Genomic DNA, 15,995 nt, shown 5'->3' on the forward strand with positions numbered 1-15,995 from the left:
TGTTGACATATACGTCAACAGAGGTGAACCGCGGCTTGAGTTTTGGGCGCGTGTTTGTCCGTCGTCCGTGACGTTTCTAATTGTAATATCTAGCCACGCCCACACAGGAAGTAGATAATCAAAACACAAGGAGGCTGAAGGGGAGGTGCTGGGACCTTCGTTCTCATCTTGCACTGGTCCCAAACAACAACAACCCTGGACTTTCAAGTGAACAGAAACGTTTACAGATATTTTTTCCTTCTGCAGGGACTCAGTGACAACATTGAATGTGTCGTCTGCTCCTGTGAGCCTAAGATCATTTATTAATGGGAATAATCCGGAACATTGCAGCAAGTTTGGTTCTACTTCGACAGAGTTCAATTAGAAACAATCATAAGGTAGGCACAGCTCTGTTAAACTGAAGACAGAGGTCTCCAGCGGCCAGTGGCCGTGTATTTTAAAGCTTGTTTTGTTGTTTCAGGTCATCATGTCCAGGCGACTTCATGCACGCAGGACAGACGGGGTGGATAAGAATGTCTGGTGAGTAATGACCTGAAATGTCCGTGTTTTTAGGGGATAGGTAAAGTATCATATGTGTAATATATTAACCATAACAGCAAAAGTAATATTTCACAGCAGAGTCTGCAGTTACTGAGCAAGTTGCATTCAGGTACCTGCTCATTAGCTCAGATTTATGGTTAAAAAAAAGAAAAAAAGAAGAAGAACAGAAACAGAAACAGAAATGTTTTTGTCAGCATATTTCACTGGACTGAATTACGCTGACCTGCTTTCTGCCTTCTCTTAAACAGATTGTTTAACTGAGAAAAGAAGAAAAAATAAAAAAATAAAACTCTACCAGTTTGTTGCTTATGACCTGCCTCATACCTCCACCAGCGGGATGTATCACCTACATCTGAGTGCTTGAGAATGAGGTCACACAGATTGGAGCTGAGCCACTTTCTTTTTTTAAAGTGTCACAAACTATTAAAAATGTGCTTCAGAGTGGAATCCATATATGTCATTATAGACAGCAGAAAAAGTCAGGTGTTTTATTTAATTAAGGTTTTGCATATTTTTAATTACTGAAATATTGCCACATTTTGCCCACCAGAGCTGTTCATCCAGCCCCTAGAATATGACTGAATACAGGAATAGCCTAATAAGTAGTATCTCTCATTTAACATTTCTTGTAGTGTTTCACATGCATGTTTTATGTCACCAAGCTATAAAACTGTTTCCATGACCACCAAACAGCTAAAACGACAAACAATTACAGAGCAATACCCACTCTTTAATTGTTTAATTCAGCGAAAAGATGCAAACACAAATTGCTCATTCCCAGACTCCACAAAGTAAAAGTACACTGCATGTGTAAGTGATGATTAGCTTGAAAGCTTCACAAATGTGAAACCTAAAATATCGCAATCGCCCTTTATTGGCTTACTCCAGTACAAGTAATGTAAGTATTAACAGTGACAAAGGAAAAGGAATAATAAAAATTTAGAAAAAGATCATTAGCACAATTAAATAACATAGTAACTATGATACTATGTTAATTTTATTTTATGAGAGCTACCGGCCCTCACAGTGTCTCCTGGGAAAAATTCTGGCCCTTGGACAAATGTAGTTGATGACCCCTGCCCCTAGGCTTAATGGTTGAGCCAGTAAATGACAGTTTGCTCAGATGTGCGACTTCATGAAGGACTGCACTGCATTTTTAACCCTTGGCCCCTTCTCACATACTGAGACACTTCCACATTTTGATTGTGTCTTCTTTACAAAGGTCATCACTGAAGGACAAACACTTTCATAAAGTTTAACTTTTGCCCAACTGTCTTCATGGGTCAAGTGCAAATGTGTCTGACACAAGTCACAAGCTAAGAGCAGATTTCTGCAGAATATAATGGCAACTAAAACAAAAAGAATATGCAATAAATACTGAAAAAACATATATATGATACGCGTTTTAATAGGAATTATTCAAAAAATGTCAGATCCCTGTCATTTTTAAGGAGTCATTTTTGGGTTCACTAGTCTAGAAAACTAATTAAACTTGGTCCTTCAAATTTTTTAAGGTAAATTTCTGGTGCTACCACTTTAAAATATAGATTCTCAGGAGTGTAACTCAAGTTAAAATAGAATGATGGATGCTTGAAATAAATAATCGTCTTAACTGAGATGAACTGAAATGGAACAAACCCTCTGATTGTTTCATTCTTACTGACACGTCTCGTAACATCATTGCTTTGTCTGACTCACCTCACACCCACAGGGTTGAGTTTACACAGCTCGCAGCAGATTACAAAGCAGTGAACCTCGGCCAGGGATTTCCCGACTTCTCCCCTCCACAGTTTGTCCAGGAGGCCTTCTGCAAGGCCATCAGCGGAGGACCTCAAATGCACCAGTACACCCGAGCTTTTGTAAGCAGAAAGGCATCCCAAAGGGGGACCCCATTTCAGTTTTCAGGGATTAAAAGGACAGATGCAGAAACTGAAATAGTTGCAAAGCATATAATGAATGGCCTTTTTATTGTATTCTTTCCTCAGGGTCACCCACCTCTTGTTAAAAGCTTGGCTAAATTCTTTAGTAGGATTGTGGGACAGGACATCGACCCTCTCGAAGACATCCTGGTGACAGTTGGAGCTTATCAGGCCCTCTTCTGTGCTTTCCAGGGTCTGATTGATGAAGGGGATGAGGTACAGAAATCAAAAAAAGCGATAAGTAGTGCTGTCAAAAAACAAGAAACTAGTGATCAACTTTCAAAGTGAAAGTGAAAATCTAAAGAACTGAGAGTTGGTTTTCTTCTCTCTCTCTTAAAAAAGTAATTTACGTTTCAGGTCATCATTATCGAACCGTTCTTTGACTGCTACCAGCCCATGGTGGTGATGGCTGGAGGAAAGGCAGTTTATGTTCCTCTGAGACCAGTGAGTGGTTCATGTTTCTAAAAAATAAAATAGAAACTGATAATTTCACATTTTCTTTTCAATTTAGGATCCTCAATGTATGGCTCCTGTACATAATTCTTCCCTTTTGTTTTTTCTCTTTTGCAACAGAGAGAGGGCAGCGCCATCCTGTCAAGTGGAGACTGGGTTCTTTCTGCTGACGAGCTGGCCAGTAAAATTACTCCTCGCACTAAGGCCATTGTTATCAACACTCCCAACAACCCGTTAGGCAAGGTAAGATTAATGATGCCCTCACGAGGCCGTTACCGTGCACATAAGTCTGATTTGGTTTGTGGAATTTTCAACTAATGGATTTTATTTTCTTGCCATTTTCTGTGTTTTCATTTAATAAATCGACTTTACTCTCGGATACAAACATGCATCCGTGTGTGTTACAGGTTTACAAGACAGAAGAGCTCCAAATGATTGCCGATCTGTGTATTAAGCACAATCTGCTGTGCTTCAGTGACGAGGTGTATGAATGGCTCACCTATGATGGAGCCAAGCACATAAAGATAGGTGGGATAACAGATTACACACAAACCAGCTTGCGACAGTGCCGATGTGTCATCTCATGTTTGTTTCCTATTCTCTGGCAGCCAGCCTTCCTGGCATGTGGGAAAGAACTGTAACTGTCGGCAGTGCCGGAAAGACATTTAGTGCTACTGGCTGGAAGGTAACACACAGTCTGTAGGGTCATTATCTTTGCAACACGTTGTTAGTGTGATCTGATTTGGGGTTTTTTACTCATCTTTTTCAGGTTGGCTGGGCCATCGGCTCTGGAAATATCATCAAATACATGAAAACCATCCATCAGAACTCGGTTTATCACTGCGCAACAGCCGCTCAAGTAAATGCATACTTTCTAAACTAATATTAGTACTACTTTAGCAGGGCTGTGAATTATAGCTACTTTAATCAGTTAATGGATATGGAAATGAGCAGATCATTTTTGTTTGTTTCTTTCTCCTTGTGCTTTATCTAATCAGAATTGCTTGATCAGGTTAAATTTTAAAACTCTCTCCATCCTTCTTCCTTACCACCAGGAGGCAGTCGCTCATGGATTTGAACGGGAATATCAGCTGTTTGGGACTCCGGAGAGCTACTTCCAGCAGCTTCCCGCGATGCTGCACCACAAAAGAAAGAAGCTGGCCTTGTGTCTGGAGAGCGTGGGGCTGCAGCCCATCATGCCAGAGGGAGGCTACTTCATGGTCACAGACATCTCCTCAGTCAGTGAGTGATGAACAGTCATCTTTGTTTTATACATCTGTCATCATCTGAAATCAGTATTTACCTTTTCGTCTTTTTTCCTCAAGCAGAGGTGGACCTGAATGACCCGAACACAAAGGATGAATTGTATGACTTCAGATTTGTTAAATGGCTCGTTAAAGAAAAGGTAAAAATGTAAGATTTTATTAAGTTTGTTGATGTTTGTTTGGAGTAAATGTGGGGATATAAAACGATTGATCTGGGCACGTGTTGTAAGGTCATCCTTAAGATGATCAAGGGTGGAGGGTGTAGGGTGGATAGAGAAGATGGAGCGAAGATCGAGGTAAAAAAGAAATCCTGAAAGGTGAAAAACAATACTGAAGATTCAAACTCTCAAATGCAGACCTACACCGCATTAATGAGACATAACCAATCAAGTCCTTCTGCTTAGACCAGCGATTAAAATGCGTGGTGCATATCTGAAAGGTGGGTAACAGAGACATAAAGAGTTGCATACTTTTTGATGAAGCGTGGCGAAGTCTAGAAAACTGTTGGGGATAGATGCCCCCCATGTAAGGAAACTGATGATGAACAGGACAAACTTTCAGCATCGATTGGAGACAATTGATGCTAAGCAGTCAAAATCTGATCCATTGCCACAGATTTTGAGTTTTCTTTGTTGTTTTTTTCCTGCCTTTTCTACCTCCAGGGTTTAGCAACAATCCCCGTCTCTGCGTTCTACAGTCCAGAGCACAGCAAGGAGTTTGACAAGTACATCCGATTCTGTTTTGTTAAGGTAAACCTGACCTTTCTTACTAAAGTGGTACATCTCAAGAAACGACTTCCTGTTTGTCAGTCTTTCTGTCTCCGCTTTCTCCTCACAGGAGGACTCCACGCTAGATGCCGCAGAGGCCATCTTGAGAAAGTGGAGTCAGAAAGAGTAAACTTACCACCGATGTGAGGCTTTATCCGTCCACCCAGATTCTTTCAGTCTGCTTAAACTCAGGTGCTGACCTGATCCAGTTAAATAGAGTTGGGTATTTAAGGTGCACAGACAGAGCATCCACTTACACTTGAGCAATCACTGAGGAACTATTTCTCAGTAAATATTTTTAGGTTAACAATGTACCTCTACATCACAGTTTACCTCCCGGGATATTTGCCCTTATTCAAAGTAAGGAAATCGCTGAATAAAAGCATCCAATAAACTGGTAAAATAAGTGCTCTGTGCTCAGTAACCTCATCAACACTTATGTTGAGCTTCTGCCAGATAAAGGAATTTGTTTAGAGAGAATTTTTATTTTGTAGTCATTTCTAGATGGATGTGAATATCGCTGAAGCAAGCTTAATGTATTAGTCACAAATAATCAGTCTAATTTAATCATCAGTGACGAGTCAACAGATTCCTGATCACCTTTCGATTGCTAATATTAATTGTTCTCACATCTCATTTAATACATGAGCCACTGGCTGAGGGAGACTGCCAATCCCGGATGAATAAAAACATCCACTTTCTGTCTCTGGCTGGAATTAAACCAACAACTGTTGGTAAGGATTTATACAATGAAATAAATTCACTAATAGAAGGTCTCATTTTTTGCATTAAGAATTGAGGCGTATGAGTCTTGCACTAAAAATGGGAATTCTAAAGCTGTGAGTAGGTTTTTCTTTTGATTGGATGTAACTGCCATCATTTTAAAGGCTATTATTCAATTTAAATCAAAGGACTTTGGTGTGAAAGTATGATGATAATACTGCTACTACTACTAATAATAATATTAATAATGATGTCAGGAGGAGTAGCACATAGAGCAGTATTAATTAAAAATAATAATGGTGGCATACTGTGACACAGCTATTAATTTGTCAGTTCATTAAAAATGTATTTCAAAGATATCAGTGTCTCACTTCTTGTTTTGCCTCCTGAATGTAAAGCCATGAAACCAGTTACCTACCCATTTTTGAACTTTATATTATTTTACCAGCATAAAGCACTTACAATTTTATAATATACAAGTTTTTTCAGTCAAATATTAATAAAAGAATCACTGCACTGTAAAGTGTTTGCCTTCTGCAATAAGGTTTGTATGTACTGTGTTACCTTTGGTATTTATGCTGATTTTGTGCCTAAAGACACATTCTTAAATTGTTTCTTCAAAAGCACGGCACCATGCAGGACTCTGATTTTGGACACGCCACAGTAATTTGGGCTGAACCTTGCCGTTACAGAAATAAGTGTTTTTAATACCGTGGCTTCTATTTATTACAAGCAAGTTTACACACATGTATAAATGAAGAAAATAGCACCCGAGCTATGGTTGTTTCCAAACAACAGTGACAAACCAGATGATTTGGCATCAAAAACAATACAGATCTCCTCTGGGATTATCGGTATGTTGTATCTGGTTAGGAACACTCAGTACCTGCAAAATAAACTATCATTGTTGAACAGCTGACTTACAAGGGGGAAAAGTACTTGTTTATGGAAGGTGGAGAGGTTAATTGGGAATTTCCAAATAAAGATATGCGATTTCTGAGATGCTTTTTGATCCAGTTTATTTTTAATAGCAGTTGTAATAACAGTTTACTTAAATAGCTAGAATCGGTCAAATTTAAAACGCCATTAATTGCTAAGAACTACAAATTTAGGGATGTAAATTTTTATTTTTTTACCCCCACAGGAAATTATCTAATATTTTATCATTTTAAATGTTAGGGTATATAAATGTATATAAATGTTACATATACATATGTATATATAGCTAGATAGATAGATAGATAGACCTGTGGGGGTCACGTGTATCCGGTTACTCTGGCGCTCCCCAGTGGCTGCAGCCAGGTTTTTTTTTTTTAAATGAACTTTATTTATAAACAACAGTATAACATACAAGGCACCATCATTAAATCAAACATCCAATATCCTCGGTTGAGGATATTGAACGAGAAAAGAAAAAAAACCCCAAAACAATAAACACAAAGCCAAAAAGAGTTAACAAAAAATAAAGAACAGTCATTGAATGATTTGAAACCAAAGGCACAAATAATATGAACAAAAAAGGGCAATCATGATCATTAAATAGGGAGGTTTCCTTTTAACATAGATTAAACTTATTAAATAATACAACAATTCTATGAGCTTTCTTGTTATTCACAAGTTTCAGCGACTTAGCCCAGAGTTTAAAGTCGTTCAGCCCTCTGTTTATACATGGTTTAGCTTTAAAGGGCTGCAGCCAGGTGCTGTTGTGACAGCTCTACACAACCACCTGGGGATCGTTACGTGGTTCACTACATGGTAAAATTTAAAAGAGACATAAATACTAATTGTATTTTCTGTGGGGATCATCCAGAAACTGTGACACACCTTTTTTGGTACTGTTCTTTTACACAGAGATTCTGGAAAGAATTTAGCAGTTTTGTTATTGTCCATATTTTAAGGGAGTTTTGTTTACGATGGGAAAATTGTTTTATTCTGTTTCTTTAAGTTCCCCAAGAAGAATGATAAATGTTTTTTTATAATAAATTTGTTAATACTTTTAGCTAAATTTTTTATCCATAAATGTAAGTTTACTAACAAAACACCATATTTCTGTCATTTTTTTAAGGATGTGGAAATGTACATACAATCAATATCAGACTCCACCAACAAAAAGGCTCTCAAAACAATATATATATATATATATATGTGAATTTTTGCGTGTATTCTTATAATTGTTACTTTTTTCTTTTTACCCCTGGCTTTGTGTGTTCATGTTCTGTTGTTCTGTATACTTCATCTGTTTGTATGTTGTATACGCATTGTTTGTTAAATAAAGTTTTTTAAAAAATCGTTACGTGGTTGACTTCCCGGAAGTGCTTTGCGGGCAATATTGTGAAACGCAGAACACGACCTGGAAGTAAAGACTGTTCACGTGTTGGTACATCGGTGCTTGAATATGTCTTCCGGCGTTGCAGTGAAACGACCCAATCTTGGGTCTTCTCAGGTATTGTTACTGTTTAAGACTAAAGAAAAAAACACGGAAAAACACTGATGTGTGTCTTTATTTACCCCACCTGTTATGTCCTTTGTGTGTGAATGGGTGGATGTCTGGATATGTAAAGCGCTTTGGGGTCCTTAGGGACTAGTAAAGCGCTGTATAAATACAGGCCATTTACCATTTACCATTTTTGTTCGCATTTGCAGCCAGTCGAGAAGGTGGACTGGAAGAAGAGGAAAGCGGAAAGTGAGTAAACAGCTAAACTAGCAGCATGTAGCTAACAGGTTTTTAGCTGCGTGCCTGCTATATGCTATACGGCTGTTTAGGACATTAAAATAGAAAAAAGAAAGGAAAAAAACTGCTTTTGTGTGAGAATTAATGTGCAGATTCATTTTAAGGTTTGTCATGTATTGACAACAGGCTTAATGCAGATTTTCTACTCATACAAAAGCACATAACAGTGTAGTAAGTTTGCTCAGCAGTCGAAAACCGGAAGGGGGAGTTTACCAATACACAAGATAAAGTATAGCATGTTCGTCTTAACTATTAATCAAAATACTTTAATTTTACAATATACAATTATAATGGAAACATGTATTCTGTATTTATATATATATATATGTTGTGGACAAAACTGTTGGGACATTTATTCAGCACCATTGTCAAAAGTTTTTGCAAACATTTGTGAAAGAACGGGTTGTTTTAAAGACCTCCTAGATATCTTCCCTCCTAGATGGTCAGCTGTGAGCGGTATTATTGCAAAGTGGGAGCATTTAGGAACCACAGCAACTCACTTGTAAAGCTACAGAGTGGGGTCACCAGGTGCTGAGGTGCATACTGTGTAAAAGTCCCCAACACCACTAACCTAGTAACTGTAAAGTTTCAAACCATTAACATCAGCATAAGCACTGTGTGCTGGGAGCTTCCATGACCAAGCAGGTCTTGTAAATGTAACGTATAGGTGCCCCAGTACTTCTGCCCAGATATTTAAGATTTAGGTACTCACAGTGATCATTTAGAAATGAACTTTTTTTTTGTAAATGTCAATGATTCTTCCTGAATACCAGTAAAGGAGGCTAAGAAGCAAAGGAAAGAGGCCAAGCTGATCAAACAACTGGAAAAACAGAAACAGCAAGAGGCTGCTGAGAAAGCAGAAGCTGAACTGAGCCAGAACAAAAAAGGTAACAACATTATACTGTTGATTTTTCCTATGTAATAGGTGATGAGTGGTATAATTACTAGTCTGTTTTTCTCCCAGGTCGGGCTTACACGGTGAGTCTGGCTCTGCCGGGGTCTATCCTGGATAATGCTCAGTCTCCTGAACTTCGCACGTACCTGGCCGGACAGATCGCCCGCGCCTGCGTCGTTTTCTCTGTTGATGAGATCGTAGTGTTTGATGAACGAGGGGAAGATGTCAAGTACGTTTTCACAGAGCGCCCACTTGCAGATTAAATATGCGTCAAACCACATGACAGCTAATGGACAGGAGTTTGCTTTTTGTTTGTGTTTCACAGGAGTGTGGAGGGAGAGTTTAGCGGTGTTGGGAAGAGGGGACATGGTTGCATTCAACTTGCCAGAATACTTCAGTATCTGGAATGTCCACAGTAAGTTTGGAGATAATCAGATCACCATTATTGATTTGATCAGTACATTTTATGTCTTTGATAGTCCAACTTTTCTTCTCCATCAGATATCTGCGCAAGGCCTTCTTCCCAAAGCATCAAGATTTACAGTACGCAGGTAACTGAGTGACAAATGGAAGAAAAACAACCCGATAAACAGCTGTTCCTGTGATGAGTCTGAAATTAAATACGGTGTGAAATATTTCATGATTTTCATGATTATAAATCAGGAATCTTTTTTTTTTTTTTCCTCTCTCTGGTAGGTTTGCTTAACCCTCTAGACAGTCCTCACCACATGAGGATAGACGAGGAATCTGACTACAGGGAAGGCGTCGTGGTCGACAGGCCTACCAAACAGAATAAAGGGTCGTTTGTCGACTGTGGAATGAGAAAGGTGAGCTATCCTGCACCCGGGGCACAGCTGTTGTTACTGTATTCTTTATTTATTGGTAATTATGTAAGAATAAAAACTGAATGGTGTTCACTTTCCTGGTCCCACAGGAAATTCAGATTGATAAGCAGCTGCAGCCTGGACTACGAGTCACAGTACGGCTCAGCAAGACACAAAATCCAGGTACTTTTCTTCACCAGACTCTCAAGGTTTTTAATTTTTATGATTTTTAGCACATGAGTTAAGTTTTGGTCCATCTATCTGTGAAACTGTCTGCAGAAGGCAAAGTATATAAAGGTGTTGTCGTGGCTCCTCACGTGCCCAGGACTGAAGGTGGTTATTATTGGGGCTACAGTGTTCGTCTGGCATCTTGTCTCAGTAGGTTTCCCATTTAACTCTCAACATTGTGCTTCGCATTCATTTGCAGTCTGTATCAATGACTACTGCAAACCACTGCTTTATCCACGCTCTTGTCTATTTCCTGTTCCTGCAGGTGCAGTTTTCACTGAAAGCCCCTTTAAAGAAGGCTATGATCTGACTATTGGTACGTCAGAGAGAGGCAGCAACGCAGACCAGGCATTACTGACGCCATTCAAGTAAGTTGCTTGAAACGGCCTTTAACCGTTAGCGTGCAAACTTAACATGCAGAATATAGTAAATTTGGTAAACATTAGCGTGGTAGAGGTTGTTTTATTTATTTATTTTTTAACTTTGCAGACATCTCTTGGTCGTTTTTGGAGGTCTTCAGGGATTGGAGGCCAGTTTAGATGCCGATCAAAAGCTGGATGTAACTGACCCCAGTGTTTTATTTGACCTTTACCTCAACACGTGCCCCGGTCAGGGCAGCAGGACCATTCGTACCGAGGTGAAACCAGTTATGCAAAATGTGTTTGAAAAGCATTTTTTAAACCATTAACCATAATAAACACTTTTTGCAGCTTGACTGTTAATACTCACCAGTGGTTTTATTTGTTTCCTTCTTCCTATCACCAGGAGGCCATCTTAATTTCCATGGCGGTCCTGAGGCCGAAGATCACAGCTGCCGTTTCCAGCAGTAGTGCTTCATTAGAGAGTTGAAGAGACAATAACACGAGTGTTTTGATGTCCAGATCTGGAGCATTTAGCATTGCCTTCTGTAAGAACATTTCACCCAGTCGTTGCAATGAATGCAGTCAGCAATAGATCTGCTAATGTTGTCTAACGTTTATTATCCATGTTGCTTCAACAAATTGTACATATTGAAACATAAATACTATTCAGATGCATGAACTGGTGTGTTTTGTGTCAGCAGTACAAATCTATTTCATGAAAAACAGTGCAGAGACCATCATGGACAAACAAATTCAATTCAATTTTATTTATATAGCGCCAAATCATAACAAAAGTCACCTCAAGGCGCTTCATAGGTACAGAGAAAAACCCAACAATCATATGACCCCCTATGAGCAAGCACTTTGGCGACAGTGGGAAGGAAAAACTCCCTTTTAACAGGAAGAAACCTCCGGCAGAACCAGGCTCAGGGAGGGGCGGGGCCATCTGCTGCGACCGGTTGGGGTGAGAGAAGGAAAACAGGATGAAAGACATGCTGTGGAAGAGAGACAGAGATTAATAACAGATATGATTCGATGCAGAGAGGTCTATTAACACATAGTGAGTGAGAAAGGTGACTGGAAAGGAAAAACTCAACGCATCATGGGAATCCCCGGCAGCCTACGTCTATTGCAGCATAACTAAGGGAGGATTCAGGGTCACCTGATCTAGCCCTAACTATATGCTTTAGCAAAAAGGAAAGTTTTAAGCCTAATCTTGAAAGTAGAGATAGTGTCTGTCTCCCGAATCCAAACTGGAAGCTGGTTCCACAGAAGAGGGGCCTGAAAACTGAAGGCTCTGCCTCCCATTCTACTTTTAAATACTCTAGGAACAACAAGTAGGCCTGCAGTGCGAGAGTGAAGTGCTCTAATAGGGTGATATGGTACTACAAGGTCATTAAGATAAGATGGGGCCTGATTATTTAAGACCTTGTATGTGAGGAGCAGGATTTTGAATTCAATTCTGGATTTAACAGGAAGCCAATGAAGGGAAGCCAAAACAGGAGAAATCTGCTCTCTCTTTCTAGTCCCTGTCAGGACTCTTGCTGCAGCATTTTGGATTAGCTGAAGGCTTTTCAGGGAGTTTTTAGGACATCCTAATAATAATGAATTACAGTAGTCCAGCCTGGAAGTAATAAATGCATGAACTAGTTTTTCAGCGTCACTAAGAGACAGGATATTTCTAACTTTAGAGATGTTGCGCAAATGGAAGAAAGCAGTCTTACATATTTGTTTAATATGTGCATTGAAGGACATGTCCTGGTCAAAAATGACTCCAAGGTTCCTCACAGCATTACTGGAGGCCAAGGTAATGCCATCCAGAGTAAGAATCTGGTTAGATACCATATTTCTAAGATTTTCAGGGCCGAGTACAATAACCTCAGTTTTATCTGAATTAAGAAGCAGAAAGTTAGCGGCCATCCAGGTCTTTATGTCTTTAAGACATTCCTGCAGTTTAACTAATTGGTGTATGTTACCTGGCTTCATGGATAGATAGAGCTGCGTGTCATCTGCATAGCAGTGAAAATTTATGCTATTTCTTCTAATGATGCCGCCTAGGGGAACCATGTATAATGTAAACAGAATTGGTCCTAGCACCGAACCCTGTGGAACACCATAATTGACCTTAGTGTGTGAAGAGGACTCTCCATTTACATGTACAAATTGGAGTCTATTAGATAGATATGATACAAACCACTGCAGTACAGTACCTGTAATACCTACAGCATGTTCTAATCGCTCTAATAGGATATTATGGTCAACAGTATTGAACGCTGCACTAAGGTCTAGCAGGACAAGCACAGAGATGAGTCCACTGTCAGAGGCCATAAGAAGATCATTTGTAACCTTCACTAAAGCTGTTTCTGTGCTGTGATGAGCTCTGAAACCTGACTGAAACTCTTCAAATAAGCCATTCCTCTGCTGATGATCTGTTAGCTGTTTGACAACCACTCTTTCAAGGATTTTTGATATGAAAGGAAGGTTGGAGATTGGCCTATAATTAGCTAAGACTGCTGGGTCAAGAGATGGCTTTTTGAGTAAAGGTTTAACTACTGCCACCTTGAAGGCCTGTGGTACATAGCCGATTATTAGAGATAGGTTGATCATATTTAAGATCGAAGAATTAATTAATGGCAGGACTTCTTTGAGCAGTTTTGTAGGAATGGGGTCTAAAAGACACGTTGATGGTTTGGAGGAATTAATTATTGAAGTTAACTCAGAAAGATCAATTGGAGAAAAAGAGCCTAACTTAACATCAATGGTACTAAAAGTAGCTGTAGATAATATTACATCTGTGGGATGATTATTGGTAATTTTTTCTCTAATGATAAGAATTTTATTTGTGAAGAAGTTGATGAAGTCATTACTAGTTAACGTTAAAGGGATGGTTGGCTCAAAAGAGCTCTGAATTTTTGTCAGCCTGGCTGCAGTGCTGAAGAGAAACCTGGGGTTGTTCTTATTTTCTTCAATCAGTGACGAATAGTAAGATGTTCTGGCTTTGCGGAGGGCTTTCTTATAAAGCAGCAAACTATTTCTCCAGGCTAAATGATGATCCTCTAAATTTGTGACACGCCATTTCCTCTCCAGCTTACGAGTTATCTGCTTTAGGCTACGTGTTTGAGAATTATACCACAGAGTCAGGTACTTCTGATTTGAGGCCTTAGTTTTCACAGGAGCTACAGTATCCAGAGTCGTACGTAGTGAGGAAGTAAAATTATTAACAAGATAATCGACCTCTGTTGGAGTAGCGTTCAGATAGCTGCTCTGCTCTATGTTGGTACAGGGCATTGAAGATGATAACAGTGGGTGGATTATATTCTTAAACTTAGTTACAGCGCTTTCAGAAAAAACATCTACTGTGATAAAGTCTACTCCCCACTGCTGTGTAATCAATTATTGTAAATGTAAATGTTATCAGGAAATGATCAGACAGCAGAGGGTTTTCAGGAAACACTGTTAAATGTTCAGTTTCTATGCCATATGTTAAAACAAGATCTAGAGTGTGATTAAAGTGGTGGGTGGGTTCTTTTACATTTTGAGAGAAGCCAATTGAGTCTAATAACAGATTAAATGCAATGTTGAGGCTGTCATTTTTAGCATCTACATGGATGTTAAAATCACCCACAATAATTATTTTATCTGAGCTGAGCACTAAATCAGATAAAAAGTCTGAGAAATCAGAGAGAAACTCTGTGTAAGGCCCAGGTGGACGATATATGATAAGAAGTAAGACTGGTTTCTGAGTTTTACAGCTGGGGTGGACGAGGTTAAGCATCAGGCTTTCAAATGAATTAAAAGTCTGTCTTGGTCTTTCGTTAATTAATAGGCTGGTGTGAAAATTGCTGCCACACCACCCCTCGGCCTGTGCTTCGAGATTTCTGGTAGTTAGAATGACTCGGGGGTGTTGATTCCTTTAAACTAACATAATCATCCAGCTGCAACCAGGTTTCTGCAAGGCAGAGTAAATCGATTTGTTGATCAATTATTAAGTCATGTACTAACAGAGACTTGGAGGAGAGAGACCTAATATTTAATAATCCACATTTCACTGTTTTACTCTTTGGTTCAGATGTGGATACTGTATTGTTCTTTCTTTGCGATTTTTTATGTTTAAGTTGTTTAGTGCTGGTTTTTAGTTTGTTTTTGTTTTTGTTTTTTTTTGGTCAATGGGACCAAACTGTTTATTTAACAGATTTTAAACTTTCAACTCAAAGCAGGCTATATATACCCAACAATGTAAACTGAGCGTGATGTCCCTTTAGTAAAATATTTCTACTTACAAGTTTCTTATAATAGTTTTAAAAATAGGACCTGTATGAAACTGAAAGTTGAGTTTATCTGGTCCAGGCCAAAGATCGAAAAACTCATCCATACCATGACTGCGATGCATACTGTGGATGAATTGAACTAAAGCTGCATGAAGCGTGACATTGAGTTAAAAAGGTTTAAATGCCACAGAATTAAAGGAGTGTGAACATATCCATAAATGTACCATGTTTTAATCAGCACTTACCATTCCTTTATGTGCGCAGTTTTGATGGTGTGATTTTGAACCACAAGGATGAGAGGCCGGACAGCATCGTTTTCAGTTATTTTGAGACCATATAAGATAAGAAGTGTCATCAGGATGAAGATGGTAGTACAAATTACCATAATGTGCCTCCAAAAGAACAGTGGTGCAGTATAAGAAAGTGTATAGTTTTACTTTGTATATTTTTGTGCAACACTACATTTATTTAATAGCTTCAGTTCTCTTTGCAGACATATATGCAGACTATATATACATACATATATATATGTATATATATATATATATATACACATATACATATATATATATATATACATATACACATATATATATATATATACACATATACATATATATACATATACACATATACATATATATATATATATATATATATATATATATATATATATATATATATACACACACACACACATGCATATATGCTCATTAAGCAGGCAGGTGTGAGCCTGGTTGCTATAGCGACTCCAGCCTGTGGCACCACACACACGCACACACACAGACAGCAGCTCCTTTCTTCTGCTGCTTTAAATAAACAGAAAAGTAATAGTGAAATAAATGCTTCTCAAGAAAAAACTACAAGTCGTATTGGCAAAAGTTTTTCACCCTGACCACCAGCAATGTCTAGACTACCGAATTCTGAATTTTCATGACTTTGGAGTATATTATATGGACGTGGTGACAGCGTAAAGACAGCCTGTACTTCTGATTTTCAGACGAATTTTGGGATCCATTT

The 15,995-nt window shown here is 38.7% G+C and overlaps 2 protein-coding genes across 4 annotated transcripts; both read left to right on the forward strand.

Annotated features, from left to right (window-relative positions):
* Nucleotides 1-85: 85 nt before the first annotated feature.
* On the forward strand, nucleotides 86-6,026 carry kyat1 (kynurenine aminotransferase 1). 3 transcript variants are annotated; one of them, XM_005454552.4, is made up of 13 exons: nucleotides 86-377; nucleotides 461-519; nucleotides 2,252-2,399; nucleotides 2,526-2,675; nucleotides 2,817-2,903; nucleotides 3,033-3,155; nucleotides 3,320-3,440; nucleotides 3,521-3,597; nucleotides 3,682-3,771; nucleotides 3,968-4,154; nucleotides 4,238-4,317; nucleotides 4,840-4,926; nucleotides 5,015-6,026. In XM_005454552.4, exons 1-13 carry the CDS (start codon nucleotides 306-308, stop codon nucleotides 5,072-5,074), a joined length of 1,341 nt encoding a protein of 446 aa, XP_005454609.1. In that variant the 5' UTR covers nucleotides 86-305; the 3' UTR covers nucleotides 5,075-6,026. The 3 variants fall into 3 exon arrangements, with proteins under 3 accessions (XP_005454609.1, XP_003449654.2, XP_019216179.1); XM_003449606.5 differs by having other exon boundaries at nucleotides 95-377; nucleotides 4,241-4,317; XM_019360634.2 differs by having other exon boundaries at nucleotides 103-207.
* Nucleotides 6,027-7,950: 1,924 nt separating this feature from the next.
* Nucleotides 7,951-11,386, forward strand: spout1 (SPOUT domain containing methyltransferase 1). Its single transcript, XM_003449648.4, has 12 exons — nucleotides 7,951-8,110; nucleotides 8,311-8,350; nucleotides 9,172-9,285; nucleotides 9,363-9,522; nucleotides 9,619-9,708; nucleotides 9,795-9,844; nucleotides 9,990-10,120; nucleotides 10,228-10,300; nucleotides 10,397-10,495; nucleotides 10,611-10,713; nucleotides 10,835-10,982; nucleotides 11,111-11,386. Exons 1-12 carry the CDS (start codon nucleotides 8,063-8,065, stop codon nucleotides 11,192-11,194), a joined length of 1,140 nt encoding a protein of 379 aa, XP_003449696.1. The 5' UTR covers nucleotides 7,951-8,062; the 3' UTR covers nucleotides 11,195-11,386.
* Nucleotides 11,387-15,995: the final 4,609 nt, after the last annotated feature.

The sequence above is a fragment of the Oreochromis niloticus genome, linkage group LG7, assembly GCF_001858045.2.
Source record: "Oreochromis niloticus isolate F11D_XX linkage group LG7, O_niloticus_UMD_NMBU, whole genome shotgun sequence".
In the NCBI taxonomy this organism is placed as follows: Eukaryota; Metazoa; Chordata; class Actinopteri; order Cichliformes; family Cichlidae; genus Oreochromis; species Oreochromis niloticus.